Source organism: Phocoena sinus, chromosome 2, assembly GCF_008692025.1.
Source record: "Phocoena sinus isolate mPhoSin1 chromosome 2, mPhoSin1.pri, whole genome shotgun sequence".
In the NCBI taxonomy this organism is placed as follows: Eukaryota; Metazoa; Chordata; class Mammalia; order Artiodactyla; family Phocoenidae; genus Phocoena; species Phocoena sinus.
In genome coordinates, this window is record NC_045764.1 from 78,448,703 (window position 1) to 78,463,112 (window position 14,410).

At 39.5% G+C, this 14,410-nt stretch overlaps 1 protein-coding gene across 4 annotated transcripts in view; it reads right to left on the minus strand.

Moving 5' to 3' along the window:
* TEX9 (testis expressed 9) overlaps window positions 1-14,410 on the minus strand; it is a 236,167-nt gene that overhangs the window by 26,067 nt on the left and 195,690 nt on the right. For all 4 annotated transcript variants that reach the window (XM_032621329.1, XM_032621328.1, XM_032621331.1 and 1 more), the window contains one exon: window positions 7,069-7,203. In XM_032621329.1, the coding sequence (XP_032477220.1) occupies window positions 7,069-7,203 (135 nt within the window). The remainder of the gene's footprint in view (window positions 1-7,068; window positions 7,204-14,410) is intronic.

The following is a 14,410-nucleotide window of genomic DNA, read 5'->3' on the forward strand; positions in this document are numbered from 1 at the left end:
CAAGATGGTGGAGGAGTAGGAGGCCGTGGAGTTCATCTCTCCCCACAAAGGCATCAGGAATACATTTAGAAATAGAAAAATTCTCACAGAGCACCTGATGAACACTAGCAGAGGACCTCAGACACCTAAAAGGACAAGAAAGATCCCTAAATAACTGGATAGGACAAAAGAAAGAAGGAAAAAGGAAGAGGTGAGGAAGCAGGACGGGACGGTCTGTGCCACAGCCCTGTGCACCTCAGCCTGAGACAGGTTTCTGCTGGTGGCTGGAATGTGGGGTTTGGAGAGCAAACCTGGGGAGGGGACTGCTGTTGGGTGTGAGAAGACAGCCAGAGGGGACGGGAGTAAGGAGCTCCACAACCAGGAATGCTCGTGGAGGAAGCCTGGACCTCCACAGAGGCAAAGAACCATTGTTGAGTGATGCGCAAAGGGCAGGGCGGCCATTACAGCCTCTCCCGTCACGCACCAGCCCCTGCATCCATGGGCACTAAGGAGGGCTCCCGCTGGAGCTGGCTCTCATGGCTCTGCTATTGCCTCCTCCACCCCTTCCCTCAGCCTGGGGGCCCCACTCACCTGATTGCTGCCTGATGGGCTGACATGTTCCAATCCCTACCCCAGCACCCTCCCGCCTAGGGAGCCTGCTCACCCCGATCACCACCACAGTTCCTTCCTGCCTGATGGGCTCTTGTGCTCCGACAACCTCTGGAGCAGACTCTGGTGGGAGGAACACACAGAGGTGGGGCTGAAACCACAGCTGAACCCCAGGGGCCATGTGACTAGGGAAGAAGAGCTGAAATCTCTCCTCACAGCTGCGTGAACTGCGGAGTTACACCTCCGCTGATGGCTTCCTAAATTCAGTGCCTGCAAAACATCTGAAAGGACAAGTGCTCCAGCAGGTGGGACGAGTCTGGCTTTAGCAGCTGTGGGCTTTGTGGGCACATACATGCAGAGGTTGGGCCAGGCCAGAGTCTGAGCTGCTTCCATAGCTCCACAGCAGGTCCAGGTGCACGACTACTGTAGTCCTGGGACCTGACTTCAGTCAAGCTGTGCCAGTGGCCTGGTGAAAACAACGTCACCAGAGCCAACTGCTGGCATACCCACAGTTAAGGTGGGACCGACATCAGCGCCAACAACAGTGTACTTTGTGAGCCCGCACGATGGGCGAAAGGGGACAGAACAGAGCACATTCACGGTGAACAGCTCCAGAGGAGGAATACTCAGTGGCTTATCTCCCAGTGGGAGTGCTCCATTCCCACCTACCTCACACCACAGTACAGAAACACAGCTAAGAAACAGATCTGGGGCCTCTACTCTAACAATCAGGGAGCAGACTCCACCCCTGACAGGACACTGACAACCACAGAGCAAAGGGAGGCCCCACTCAATATCCAGGGCAGGCTCTGGTCACCACAACACCAGTCAAACTACCACCAAACCAGCTTTACAACAAATGAATTTCTAAACTCCTAAAGGAACTTCTCTAGGCGGGGGGTGGATGGGGGAAGAGGTCACAACTAGAAACAAGAAAATAAAAAATGCGAAAGCTCACTGGTAAAGCCAAACATACAGTAAAGGCAGGAAATCATCCATACACAAATATGATATCAAATCCAGCAACTGTGAGAAAAGTACAAATGCAGAAAATGGGAATAGCATTTGAAATTAGGAGACCAGCAACTTAAAACAACCTTGTATATATAAAGACTGCTTTATCAAAGCCTCATAGGACGTGCAAACCTGAAAATTACAATAGAAAAAAGAAAAAGCAACCCAACACAACACTAAAGATGGTCATCAAACCACAAAAGAAAACAACAAAGGAGTAAGGGAAGAAAAAATACCTACAAAAACAAACCCATGACAATTAAGAAAATGGCAATAGGAACATACATATTGATAATTACCTAAAGTGTAAATAGATTAAATGCTCCAATCAAAACACACAGACTGGGTGAATGGATACAAAAACAAGACCCATATCTATGCTGTCTACAAGAGACCCACCTCAGACCTAGGGATACTTACAGACTGAAAGTGAGGGGATGGAAAAAGATACTCCATGCGAATGGAAATCAAAACAAAGCTGCAACAGCAATACTTATATGTGACAAAATAGACTTTATATAAAGACTGTTACAAGACAAGGAAGGACGTTACATAATGATCAAGGGATCAATCCAAGAAGAATTTACAATTGCATATTTAAGTACACAATTGTAAATATATATGCAACCAACATAGGAGCACCTCAATATATAAGGCAAATGCTTACAGCCATAAAAGGAGAAATTGATAGTAACACAACCATAGAGGGGGACTTTAACACCTCTCTTACACAATGGACAGATCACTGAGACAGAAAATTAATAAGTAAACAGAAGTATTAAATGACACATTAGACCAGACAGACTTAATTGATATTTATAGGATATCCCATCCAAAAGCAGCAGAATACACTTTCTTCTCAAATGCACATGGTACATTCTCCAGGACAGATCACATCTTGGGTCACAAATCAAGCCTTGGTAAATTTAAGAAAACTGAAATCATATCAAGCATCTTTTCCAACCACAAAGCTATGAGATTAGAAATAAATTACAGGCAAAAAACCCTGTAAAAAACACAAACACATGGAAGCTAAACAATATGCTACTAAATAACCAATGGATCACTAAAAAAATCAAAAAGGAAATTAAAAAAATACCTAGAGACAAATGACAACAAGAAGATGAGAATCCAAAACCTACGGATGCAGCAAAAGCATTTCTAAGAGGGAAGTTTATAGCAATACACTCCTACCTCAAGAAACAAGAAAAATCTCAAATAAACAACCAAATCTTATGCCTAAAGCAACTAGAGAAAGAAGAATAAACAAAACCTAAAGTTAACAGAAGGAAAGAAAACATAAACATCAGAGCAGAAATAAATGAAATAGAGATGAAGAAAACAAATAGCAAAGATCAATGAAACTAAAAGTTGGTTCCTTGAGAAGATAAAATTGATAAACTTTTAGCCAGACCCATCAAGGAAAAAAAGGAAGAGGGCTCAAATCAATAAACTTAGATATGAAAACGGAGAAGTTACAATGGACACCACAGAAATACAAAGGATCGTAAGAGACTACTACAAGCAACTATATGCCAATAAAATGGACAACCTGGAAGAAATGGACAAATTCTTAGAAATGTACAACCTTCCAAGACTGAACCAGGAAGAAACAGAAAATATGAACAGACCAATCACAAGTACTGAAATTCAAACTGTGATTAAAAATCTTCCAACAAACAAAAGCCCAGGACCAGATGGCTTCACAGGCAAATTCTATCAAACGTTTAGAGAAGAGTTAACACCTAGCCTTCTGAAACGCTTCCAAAAAATTGCAGAGAAAGGAAACACTCTCAAGCTCATTCTATGAGGTGAGGGCACCATCACCCTGACACCAAAACCAGACAAAGGTATCACAAAAAAAGAAAATTACAGGCAAATATCACTGATGAAAATAAATGCAAAAATCCTCAAAAAAATACTAGCAAACTGAATCCAACAACACACTAAAAGGATCATACACCATGATCAAGTGGGATTTATCCCAGGGATGCAAGGATTTTGCAGTAACAGAAATCAAACAATCTGATACATCACATCAACAAACTGAATAGGGACTTCCCTGGCAGTCCAGTGAAGACTAGTTAAGCAGGGTTAAGACTCCTTGCTCCCATTGCAGGGGACTGGGTTCGATCCCTGGTCAGGGAACTAGATCCTGCATGATGCAACTAAGTATCCCGCATGTCGCAACAGATGCCGCATACGGCAACAAAGATCCTGCATGCTGCAACTAAGACCCTGTGCAACCAAATAAATAGATTAATATTAAAGAAAAAACAAATTGAAGAATAAAACCACATGATCATCTCAATAAATGCAGAAAAAGCTTTTGTCAAAATTCAACACCCAATTATGATAAAGAATCTCCAGAAAGCGGGCAGAGGGAACACACCTCAACATCATAAAGGCCATACATGACAAACCCACAGCAAACATCATTCTCAGTCGTAAAAAACAAAGCAGTTCCTCTAAGATCAGGAACAAGACAAGGATGTTCACTCTCACTACTATAATTCAACACAGTTTTGGAAGTCCTAGCCACGCAATCAGAGAAGAAAAAGGAATAGAAGGAATCCAAATTGGAAAAGAAGTAAAACTGTCACTGTTTGCAGATGACATGATACTACACATAGAAAATGCTAAAGATGCTACCAGAAAACTACTAGAGCTCATCAATGCATTGGTAAAATTGCAGGATAGAAAATTAATACACAGGAATCTTTTGCATTCCTATACAATAACAATGGAAGATCAGAAACAGAAATCAAGGAAACAATCCCACTTACCATGGCATCAAAAAGAATAAAATACCTAGGAATAAACCTACCCAAGGAGACAAAAGACCTGTACTCCGAAAACTATGAGATGCTGATGAAAGAAATAAAAGATGACACAAACAGATGAAGAGATATACCATGTTGTTGGATTGAAGAATCAACATTGTGAAAATGACTATACTACTCAAAGCAATCTACAGATTTCATACAATCCCTACCAAGTTACCAATGGCATTTTTCAAAGAACTAGAACAAAATATTTTACAATTTTTATGGAAACACAAAAGACCACAAATAGCCAAAGCAATCTTGAGAAAGAAAGAAGGAGCTGGAGGAATCAGGCTCCCTGACTTGAGACTATACTACCAAGGCACAATAATCAAAACAGTATGGTACCAGCACAAAAACAGAAATACAGATCAATGGACCACGATAGAAAGTCCAGAGACAGACCCACACAGCTATGGTCACCCAACCTATGACAAAGAAGGCAGGAATATACAATGGAGTAAAGACAGTCTCTTCAGTAAGTGGTGCTGGTAAAACTGGACAGCTACATGTAAAAGAATGAAATTAGAACACTCCCTACCACCATACACTAAAATAAACTCAAAATGGATTAAAGACATAAATGTAAGGCAGATACTATAAAAACTCTTAGAGGAAAACATAGGCAGAACACTCTCTGACATAAATCGTAGCAAGATCTTTTTCAATCCACCTCCAAGAGTAATGAAAATGAAAATAAAAATAAATAAACGGTACCTAGTTAAACTTAAAAGCTTTTGCACAGCAAAGGAAACCATAAACAAAAGACAACCCTCAGAATGGGAGAAAATATTTGCCAATGAAGCAATTGACAAGGGATTAATCTCCAAAATATACAAACAGCTCATGTAGCTCAATATCAAAAAGCCAAACAACCCAATCAAAAAATGGGTGGAAGGGCTTCCCTGGTGGCGCAGTGGTTGGGAGTCCACCTGCCGATGCAGGGGACACGGGTTCGTGCCCCGGTCTGGGAAGATCTCACATGCCGCAGAGTGGCTGGGCCCGTGAGCCATGGCCGCTAAGCCTGCGCATCTGGAGCCTGTGCTCCGCAACGGGAGAGGCCACAACAGAGAGAGGCCCGTGTACACAAAAAAAAAAAAAAGGGTGGAAGATCTAAATAGACATTTCTCCAAAGAAGACATACAGATGGCCCAGAGGCACATGAAAAGATGCTCAACATCACTAATCATTAGAGAAATGCAAGTCAAAATTACAGTGAGGTATCACCTCACACCAGTCAGAATGGCCATCATCAAAAAGTCTACAAACAATAAATGAGGAGAGGGTGTGGAGAAAAGGGAACCCTCCTGCACTGTTGGTGGGAATGTAAATTGATACAGACACTATGAAGAACAGTATGGAGGTTCCTTAAAAAACTAAAAATTCAGGTACTATATGATCCAGCAATCCCATTCCTGGGCACATATCTGGAGGAAACCATAATTTGAAAAGATACATGCACCCCAATGTTCACTGCAGCACTATTTACAATAACCAGGACATGGAAGCAACCTAAATGTCCATCAACAGTGGAATGGATAAAGACGATGTAGTGTGTGTATATATATATATGTGTGTGTGTATATATATATATATATATATATGTGTGTGTGTGTACACACACACACACACACACACACACACACACACACAAATGGAATATTACTCAGCCATAAAAAAGAACAATATAGTGCCATTTGCAGCAACATGGATGGACCTAGAGATCATCATAGTGAGTGAAGTAAGTCAAACAGAGAAAGACAAATACCATATGATATTGCTTATATGTGGAATCTAAGAAAAGGGTGCAAATGAACTTATCTACAATACAGAAATAGAGTCACAGATCTAGAAAACAAACATGGTTACCAGAGGGTAAAGTGGGGAGGGATAAACTGGAAGGTTGGAATTGACATACACACAGTACTGTATAGCACAGGGAACTCTACTCAATTCTCTGTAATGGCCTATATGGGAATAGAATCTAAAAAAGAATGGATATATATATGTATAACTGATTCACTTCGCTGTACAGCAGAAACTAACACAACAGTGTAAATCAACTACACTCCAATAAAAGTTAAAAAAAAAAACCAAAAAACAAAAAAACCTGCACATTCTCAAGTCTCACCCCAAATCTACTGAATAAGAAAAATCTGTGGGTGGGACCCAGGAATCTATGTTTAAATAAACCCTCCAGGTGATTCTGATATATGCTCAAGTTTGAGAACCACTGCCCTGTAAAATAGCCCCTTGCATTATATATTAGAAAATTGAGGCTCAGAGAGGGATAGAACAGACTTGAGATTCAAAACAGACTTTTCCCCACCATTTATTTATTCCAAGAGATTAGAAAGGTGTCTGGCATATAAGATGGGCACACAATAAAGATCTGTTGGATGAAAAAATGGATGAATTCTCCAAAGAGTTCTGCTATCACCCAAGTATGGCACTAGTCCAAGCAATATAATTCTAACTTATTGGAAATGTACATATTGCTAATAAGGATATTTCTTCTGAAAAGAGGTGTGTTTACCGTGACATCAAGAATTATAATTTAAAAACTATCACTTTCGAGTCTTGCCTAAAAGAGAAAGTTACCAAAGGTGATCACTACCCAAATTATTCAGTTTTTCCATACCTTGTTATTTTGCTTTAGTTTACTTAACTCCAGTTTATACTTTTCTGCTTCTTCTAGAGCTCTATTCAAGCGAACTTCCATGGCACTTAGACTAGCGGCAGCTTGTTTTTGTAGTCTTCTTTTATCCTCTAATTCCTGTACAGTAAGAGAGATATGTAGAACATTTATAAACATATCATAAGTTCTTTCTATTATTCTGAAACGTTTTCCATTTCCATATTCCTTGCTTTCTCCTAAACTGTATACACACACACACGGCCAGAGACTGAACGCTGAGTGACAGAGGTCTCAGGGAATTCTCACTCTGAACTGGTTTTAGGAAAATATATCCTTAAAGATGTAGTCACAAATTAGGCTTCCAAATTGCTTTTTGTTTGGAATTTCCTGCCTTTTTATTGATCCCAAAGTCAGTATACATGTCTTCTACATTTACTTTATAAACAACATTTTATAATCATGGTTCTTCTCTTGGGAACCTCCCAAAACACCAATGTAAGACATAAATTCTCTCATAAATACTGTGTTTGTGTAAACCTGATGAAATATATCACTTAAAAAATATTTGTTAAATACAGAGCATTCTATTGTACATTAGCAATATAGGAAAATCCCAATTCTGAGCAAAAACAACAGATTCTATGGATATTTTCCATATCTTGGTGTGGGTTTAGACCTGCATTTCTGCAAATATTCTAGAGTTGCTGTTGCAGAGTCTACAGGCCACACAGGAAGAAACATGAACATACAGGATAAGCTCCAAACTCCATCACAATCTGGTACCATAATCTCATCTCCTCCCACAAATGTTACCTTCAGCTACAAGAGCAGTACTTGCTTGGATCTCTCCCAAACAGCCATGATATTTCCTGCCTCCGACCCTTTGCTCATACTCTTCCTTCTGCCCTGATCTCTCCCTACCCCTCATTTTTACCTGGCTAACAACTATTCATCCTTCAAGACTCAGGGCTGTACACTGGGGCTTTACCTTCTCCCAGAAGCCTTCCCTCACTGTCTTCCTCACTATCCTCCCAGGTTGAATTAAGTACCCTTTCTTCAGAGCTTCTGTAGCATCTTGATATACATATATCATAGAACCTGCTTGTGTGGAACCGAAACTATCCATTTACTTCATTTCCCCCACTATATTGTAAGCTCCTTAAGGATAGAACTACTTTAATTTCTATATTCCCAGCACTTCAGCAGCATATAAAAGGCACTAGTGACATGTTTACTGAACTGAATTTATTTTGTAATATTTAACTTACTCTTCTTTGCATGTCCTACAATGCCTGGTACAGAGCATTATACAAAGCAGACACTCTCAGAAAATATCATGGAATTGAAATGATGCAGTTAACAACGTAGTTGTCTGTTTTCTTCTCTTACAATTTTTTCTCCTGGCTGTATCACTATGTTTTATTTGAACACTGATCTCCCTGGCTCTCAGTAATTAAGGGGAAAACAAAACAAAACAAAACACATGCTGCTCTTTATGCAGGTTTCTACACAAATCAAACTGTGCCTGGATACCATCTGCTCTCACCAGCCTTCTTCACAGCTTTGTGGGTGGTAGCTACACTAAGAGCAGCCTGATTTCTCTCACTGTTCACGCGGAAAAGGCAGAGACTCTCATTAGCTACCAAGGCACAATTCTTGCTGCCTCATTTCAGCCTCTTCTCATAAGAATATGGAAATGAATCTTTGCCCTTCTCTTTCCTGCTAGTGGCTCTGTAACCTACTTCATAGAAAAAAGAAAACCTTTTTTTACCACATGATGTTCCCCTACTGCTGAATCAATATTGCCCCACTTCTTGGGAAAAGTGAAAAAGAAAAAGGATAGTCAGAAGAATAGTGAAGTAGGAAATAAAATTTTCCTATGCGAGAAAATCCATTAAGAAAGGGATAATCTTAACAAAAACTTGAAAACACTTCTGTTTTCAATCATACTTAAGTACTTTTTACAAAGTGCAGACAAGATACCAATATTGAGTAGTTTTAGGATGAAAACTCTCTCCTAAAGCAAATCTATTATTACCTCCCAAATTAAGAAGTTTACAGGTTGCTAGAGAAAATTTTTATGAAAAATCTCAAATCTTGAATTTCACATTAGTTTTAAAAGAAAAAGCTGGATAGCTTAAAGAAAATCAAGTCTAAGTTTAAAACTCAAATACTAAGAGATCTAAGGAGAAATAATTTGTGATTCTCCCATAATTTTTAAAGCATTCATAAGGTACTGGGATAGTGCGAGAAAGAGGTATGCATCAGTAACAGTACAAAACAAATGTAGCAAATGCTTAAAGAGTAACGAAAACAACCATAGTATTTCTGATGAGGAGAAATCAGATGAGGACAAATAAACGATCAGATAAGGTTCTAGAAACAAGTGGCTGAGGTTCAAAAAGCAATAAACTTGGAATCAGAAAACCTGCGAGCTGTGGTAGATTCAGTTTCTACATCTGAAATTGGGAGTAGTAATATCTATGCCTAATAGGTTTTACTTATTCAACACATTTATTGAGCACTTACTACGTTGCCAGGTACTATTCTATGTGATGGGCACATGACAATTAACCAAAATTCTCCTCTAGTAAAGCTTGCACTCTAGAGGAAGAGACAGATGATAAACACATAAATACATACACACTCGTATGTAACATCTGACAGTGAGAAGGGCTATGAAGAAAAAGAAAGGGTAAGAGAACTGAGTAGGGAATTCCCTGGCGGTCCAGTGGTTAGGACTCCGTGCTTCCACTGCTGGGCTTGGTTCAATCCCTAGTCAGGGAACTAAGATCCCACAAGCCGTGCAGTGAAGCACCACCAACCCCTCTAAAAACAAGGAAGAAGGAAAAAAAAGAGGACAGAGCAATGGGGAGGGACATAATTATTTAAAATACAGTGGTTAGGGAAAGGTTCCAAATGAGGGAATGATTCATGTATAGATCTGGAGGAACAAAGAAGACAAAGACCCTGAGGCTGGAATGCATTTAATATATTCAGAGATCACCTACATGGTCAGTGTGGCTTCAGCTCAGTGACACAGGCAGTGTTAGGTCTCGAGATTGCAGAAACACCCAGGGTGACCTTAGGTGGACCTTGTAAACCCTGCTTCATAGTTTGGATTTTATTCTGAATGACATGGGAAGTCTGGAGGGTTTTTAGTCAATGTGTGTTTGTGTGTGTGTGTGTGTGTGTGTGTGTGTGTGTTATCCTAAGTTTTTTTAAGGATTGCAGTTGAGCCAACATGGGTTTCAACTATGTGGGTCCACTTACACACAGAAATTTTTCAATAGTAAATACTACAGTAATACACGATCCACAGTTGGTTGAATCTGCGGATGTGGAACCACGGGTACATAGGAACTGGGGATACACAGGGCCGACTATAAATTATATGGGGATTTTAGATTGTTCAGAGGATCGGCGCCCCTAGACCCCAGGCTGTTCAAGGGTCAACTGTACTCTAGCTACTGTGGTATTGCTACTGAGTGTAGGAAATCTAGGAGGTCATTAGAATAGTGTAAGTGAAACACAGTAGCTTGGGCTTGGGTGGGAGTAATGAGTTTTTGAGAAGTAGTTAATTCCAAGTATTTTGAAGACAGAATTGGCAGGACTCGTTGATGGATTGGATGATGGTGTGAGGAAAGAGAAGGATCAAGATGACTCTTGGATTTTGGCCTAAATAACTCAATGTTTTTACTGAGAGGGAGAAAAGGAGAAGGTCTGCAGAGAGCAGGGAAGCAAGAGCTCCCTCTTTAGGACATAGGATGTTTAACATACCAAGTACTGATATCAAGTGGGAAGCAAGATGTTAATAAGAGTCTGGAGCTCAAAGAAAGATCCGAGCAAGAAGTAGAAATGTGAGAGTGATCAACATATAGATGGTACGTAAAGCCATGGAAATGAATGAGTGCATCTCAGAATTGGATGTAGACAGCACAGAGCCAAGGACTGAGCCTTGGACACTCCAACATAGAAAGGTCAGGAAAATAAGGAAGAAAATTACGAGTGTGATGCTCCAGAAGCCAAATCAAGTGTTTCAAGGAGGGAGAAATCAACTATGTCAAATGTTGCTGAGATATAAATTACTATGAGGAATAATAACTGACTAGAACTGGCAATGTGGCTTACTAGTGACCTTGTTAAGAATGGTTTCAGAGGCAGAGTAGAGATAGAAGCCTAACTGTTGTAGTTTCAAGAGAATGGCAAATGAGGAATAGAAAAATTGAGTAGAGACAACTATTTTAAGAAGCTTTGCTATAAAGGAGAGTAATGATACAGGGCAAGAGGTACATATGAGATCTATGGAAGTTTTAAAATATATATATTGGAGATCCTGTGGCATGTCTGTATGCTAATGCAAGTAATTTCATAGATAGAGTAAATGTGATTTTTGCAAGAGAATGGAAAACAGGATAATTGTAGGAGCAAAGTCCTTGAGTAAGACAGACTATAGGATCCAGTGCACAGTGAGGTGATCAGCTTTAGACAGAAGAGATAGTAATCCATGGTAATGAGGGGGAAAGAAGAGTAGATGCGTACAAAGGCCAAGAGACTGATGTAAAATTTACTGTTTTCTTAGTAAAAGAGGGGGAAGTTGTGAACTGAGAATGGTAATGTTGGAAGAGGTATTGGAAACATGAGGAGAAAAAATAACCTGTTTAATAATCAACTCTGAAAGTGGGAGAGGGGACTACCTTCTCAGAAAGTAGGAGAGGAAAATAGCATTACACTTGATATTTGTAAATAAGTTAAAGTAGGACCAATCCTCTTGGTTGTGTATTTTTGTCCAGCCATATAGACAAGCAGTATGGGGGAAATTAGGTTGGGTTTTGCCACGCACTACACTGGCAGGGAAATTAAGAATATATTCAATGGATAATTAAGTTGTGCACCATGGAACCTAAGCTGGAAAAGAAGGAAATAAAGAATATGGGGGAAGGGGTAGAGCTATGTAATAAAATATATAAAAATGAGAATATACAACTCTTATATGTACATGATAGATATGCAATATTAAACAAAGATAAGGTACATTCATATATGATTTTGCAGGATAAATACAGGCAAAAATGAAAAAAGCTTTCTTTACAATATAAGGAAATGAAGAAGGTGAGAAAATGCTTTTGAAGAGTTTTTACTATGAAAGCAGAAAAGAACAAAGCAGCTTTATGAAATGACACAGAGATCAATTTTACCTGGAACAAGATAACAAGAGGGCAGACATTTTTTTTAAAAAGGTGAGTTACTGATGTTAAGATGAGTGTTAATATGACAAATCCATGGTCAGAGAAACTTGTGGAGTGACCAATAACTTTAACTTAACCAAAAAAACAAAACAAAAGTGAGATTAAGTCTTCCGGCCATGAAGAAATAATAAACATGTAACACAAAAATGCACTGTAAACAACTAGAAAAAATGATTAAGATATGTTTAATAACTGTTTAGAAATACTGGAAAACAGTCGGGTTGTGACTCCTGAGAAAAGGGAAAATCAGAACAAGTCCTACAATCACCCCAGCATTCTTCTGGGAGGCAATATCCACAATGAGGCTACAGGGAAGAGAAAATACAAACAGAGCCCAGAGGTCCACTGAGTTGAGGAAACAGAACACAGCTGGAGGAGACAGGCAGCTGGGAATTTGTGTGAAGGTTCAAGTAAGGAGGAACTACACTAGGAGAGAGCTTCACGAATCTACACAGGAAATCCCTTCAGTCTATTAGGCTACACCTAAATACATGAAAATTCAAGAAGGCCAGATAAAGCACAATTAGGGAGCTGTAAATAGAACAATTCCCATAGCTCACACAGGGCAGGAAGACATCTGAGGTCTAATCACCCAGAATGACAATCCTCAGTGATCATCAGGGACATTCGGTGGAGATCCTGAAAGGCCTCTTTAGGGGAAGACTTAAGGGTAGAGCTGAACTATTCCTGAAGGCTGCTCTAGACACACTCTAGCAAAACTTAAAAACAGGTCTCAAAGTGATTAAACTGGCAAATAACTACCTGTCAAAATTCAACACTGTCTTCAAAAAGCACACTAAAGAGAAACGCTCAACAATACAATATTCAGTGTCTAGCATCTGGTAAAAAATCACTAACCAAGCCAAGAAGCAGGAAAATGTAACCGATATCCAGGAGAAAAAGAATCAGTCAATAGAAACAAACCCATAAATGAGAAATATAATGGGTACAGTGAACAAGGCTGTCAAAACAGCTATTTTAATTATACATAAGTGATTAAAGCAAAACATTAATATAATGAGAAAATAAGCTGAAGTTATAAGGGAGAATCAAATGGAACTTCTATAGATGTATAATATATCAAAATGAACATCTCTCTGCTTAAGAATAGGGGCATACTAGACACTACAAAGAAAAGATCAGTAACCTACTGAAGACATAGCAATAGAATCTATCCAAATAAAGAACATAAGAAAAAAGGCTGAAAACAGCTCATCAGTAACCTAATATCACAGATATTATCAATGTGAAAATATCAAGTAGTCTAACAGAAGTATAATTGGACTCTCAGGTGGGGGAGGGAAATAGGGAGTACAGGAAAAATGTTTGAAGAAATAATGACCAAAACTTTCCAAATTTGATGCAAACAATAAACCCACAGATTCAAAAAGCTCAACAAACTTCAGGCAGACTAAATACACTCCCCACACAAAACTGAGAAAGCACATAATTATGAAATTGCTGAAAACCACTAACAAAGAGAATGTCTTAAAAGCAGAGAAAAAAGACACATTACGTACCAAAGTAGAAAGAGAAGAATTATGTGGACTTTTAGTCAGAAACTATACAACACGGAAGACAAAGGGAGGACATCTTTAAACTAACAAAAGAAAACAAAACACAAAAACAGTCAACTGACAATTCTATACCTAGTGAAAAATACCCTTCAAAAATTAAAGGACTCAAAAACACATGAGTGCATACAAAACTGGTGAAATCTGAATAATGTCTGTGGATTGTACCAATGTCAGTTTCCTGGTTTTAATACTAGACTATAGTTATGTTAGATGTTACCTTTGAGGGAAACTGAAGGATACACAGGACCTCTCTAGAGGTACTATGTTTTTTTTTTTTTTGCCGTATGCAGGCCTCTCACTGTTGTGGCCTCTCCCGTTGCGGAGCACAGGCTCCGGATGCGCAGGCTCAGCAGCCATGGCTCACGGGCCCAACTGCTCCGCGGCATGTGGGATCTTCCCGGACCGGGGCACGAACCCGCGTCCCCTGCATCAGCAGGCGGATTCTCAACCACTGCGCCACCAGGGAAGCCCTAGAGGTACTATTTTTGCAACTTCATGTGAATTGATAGTCATTTCAAA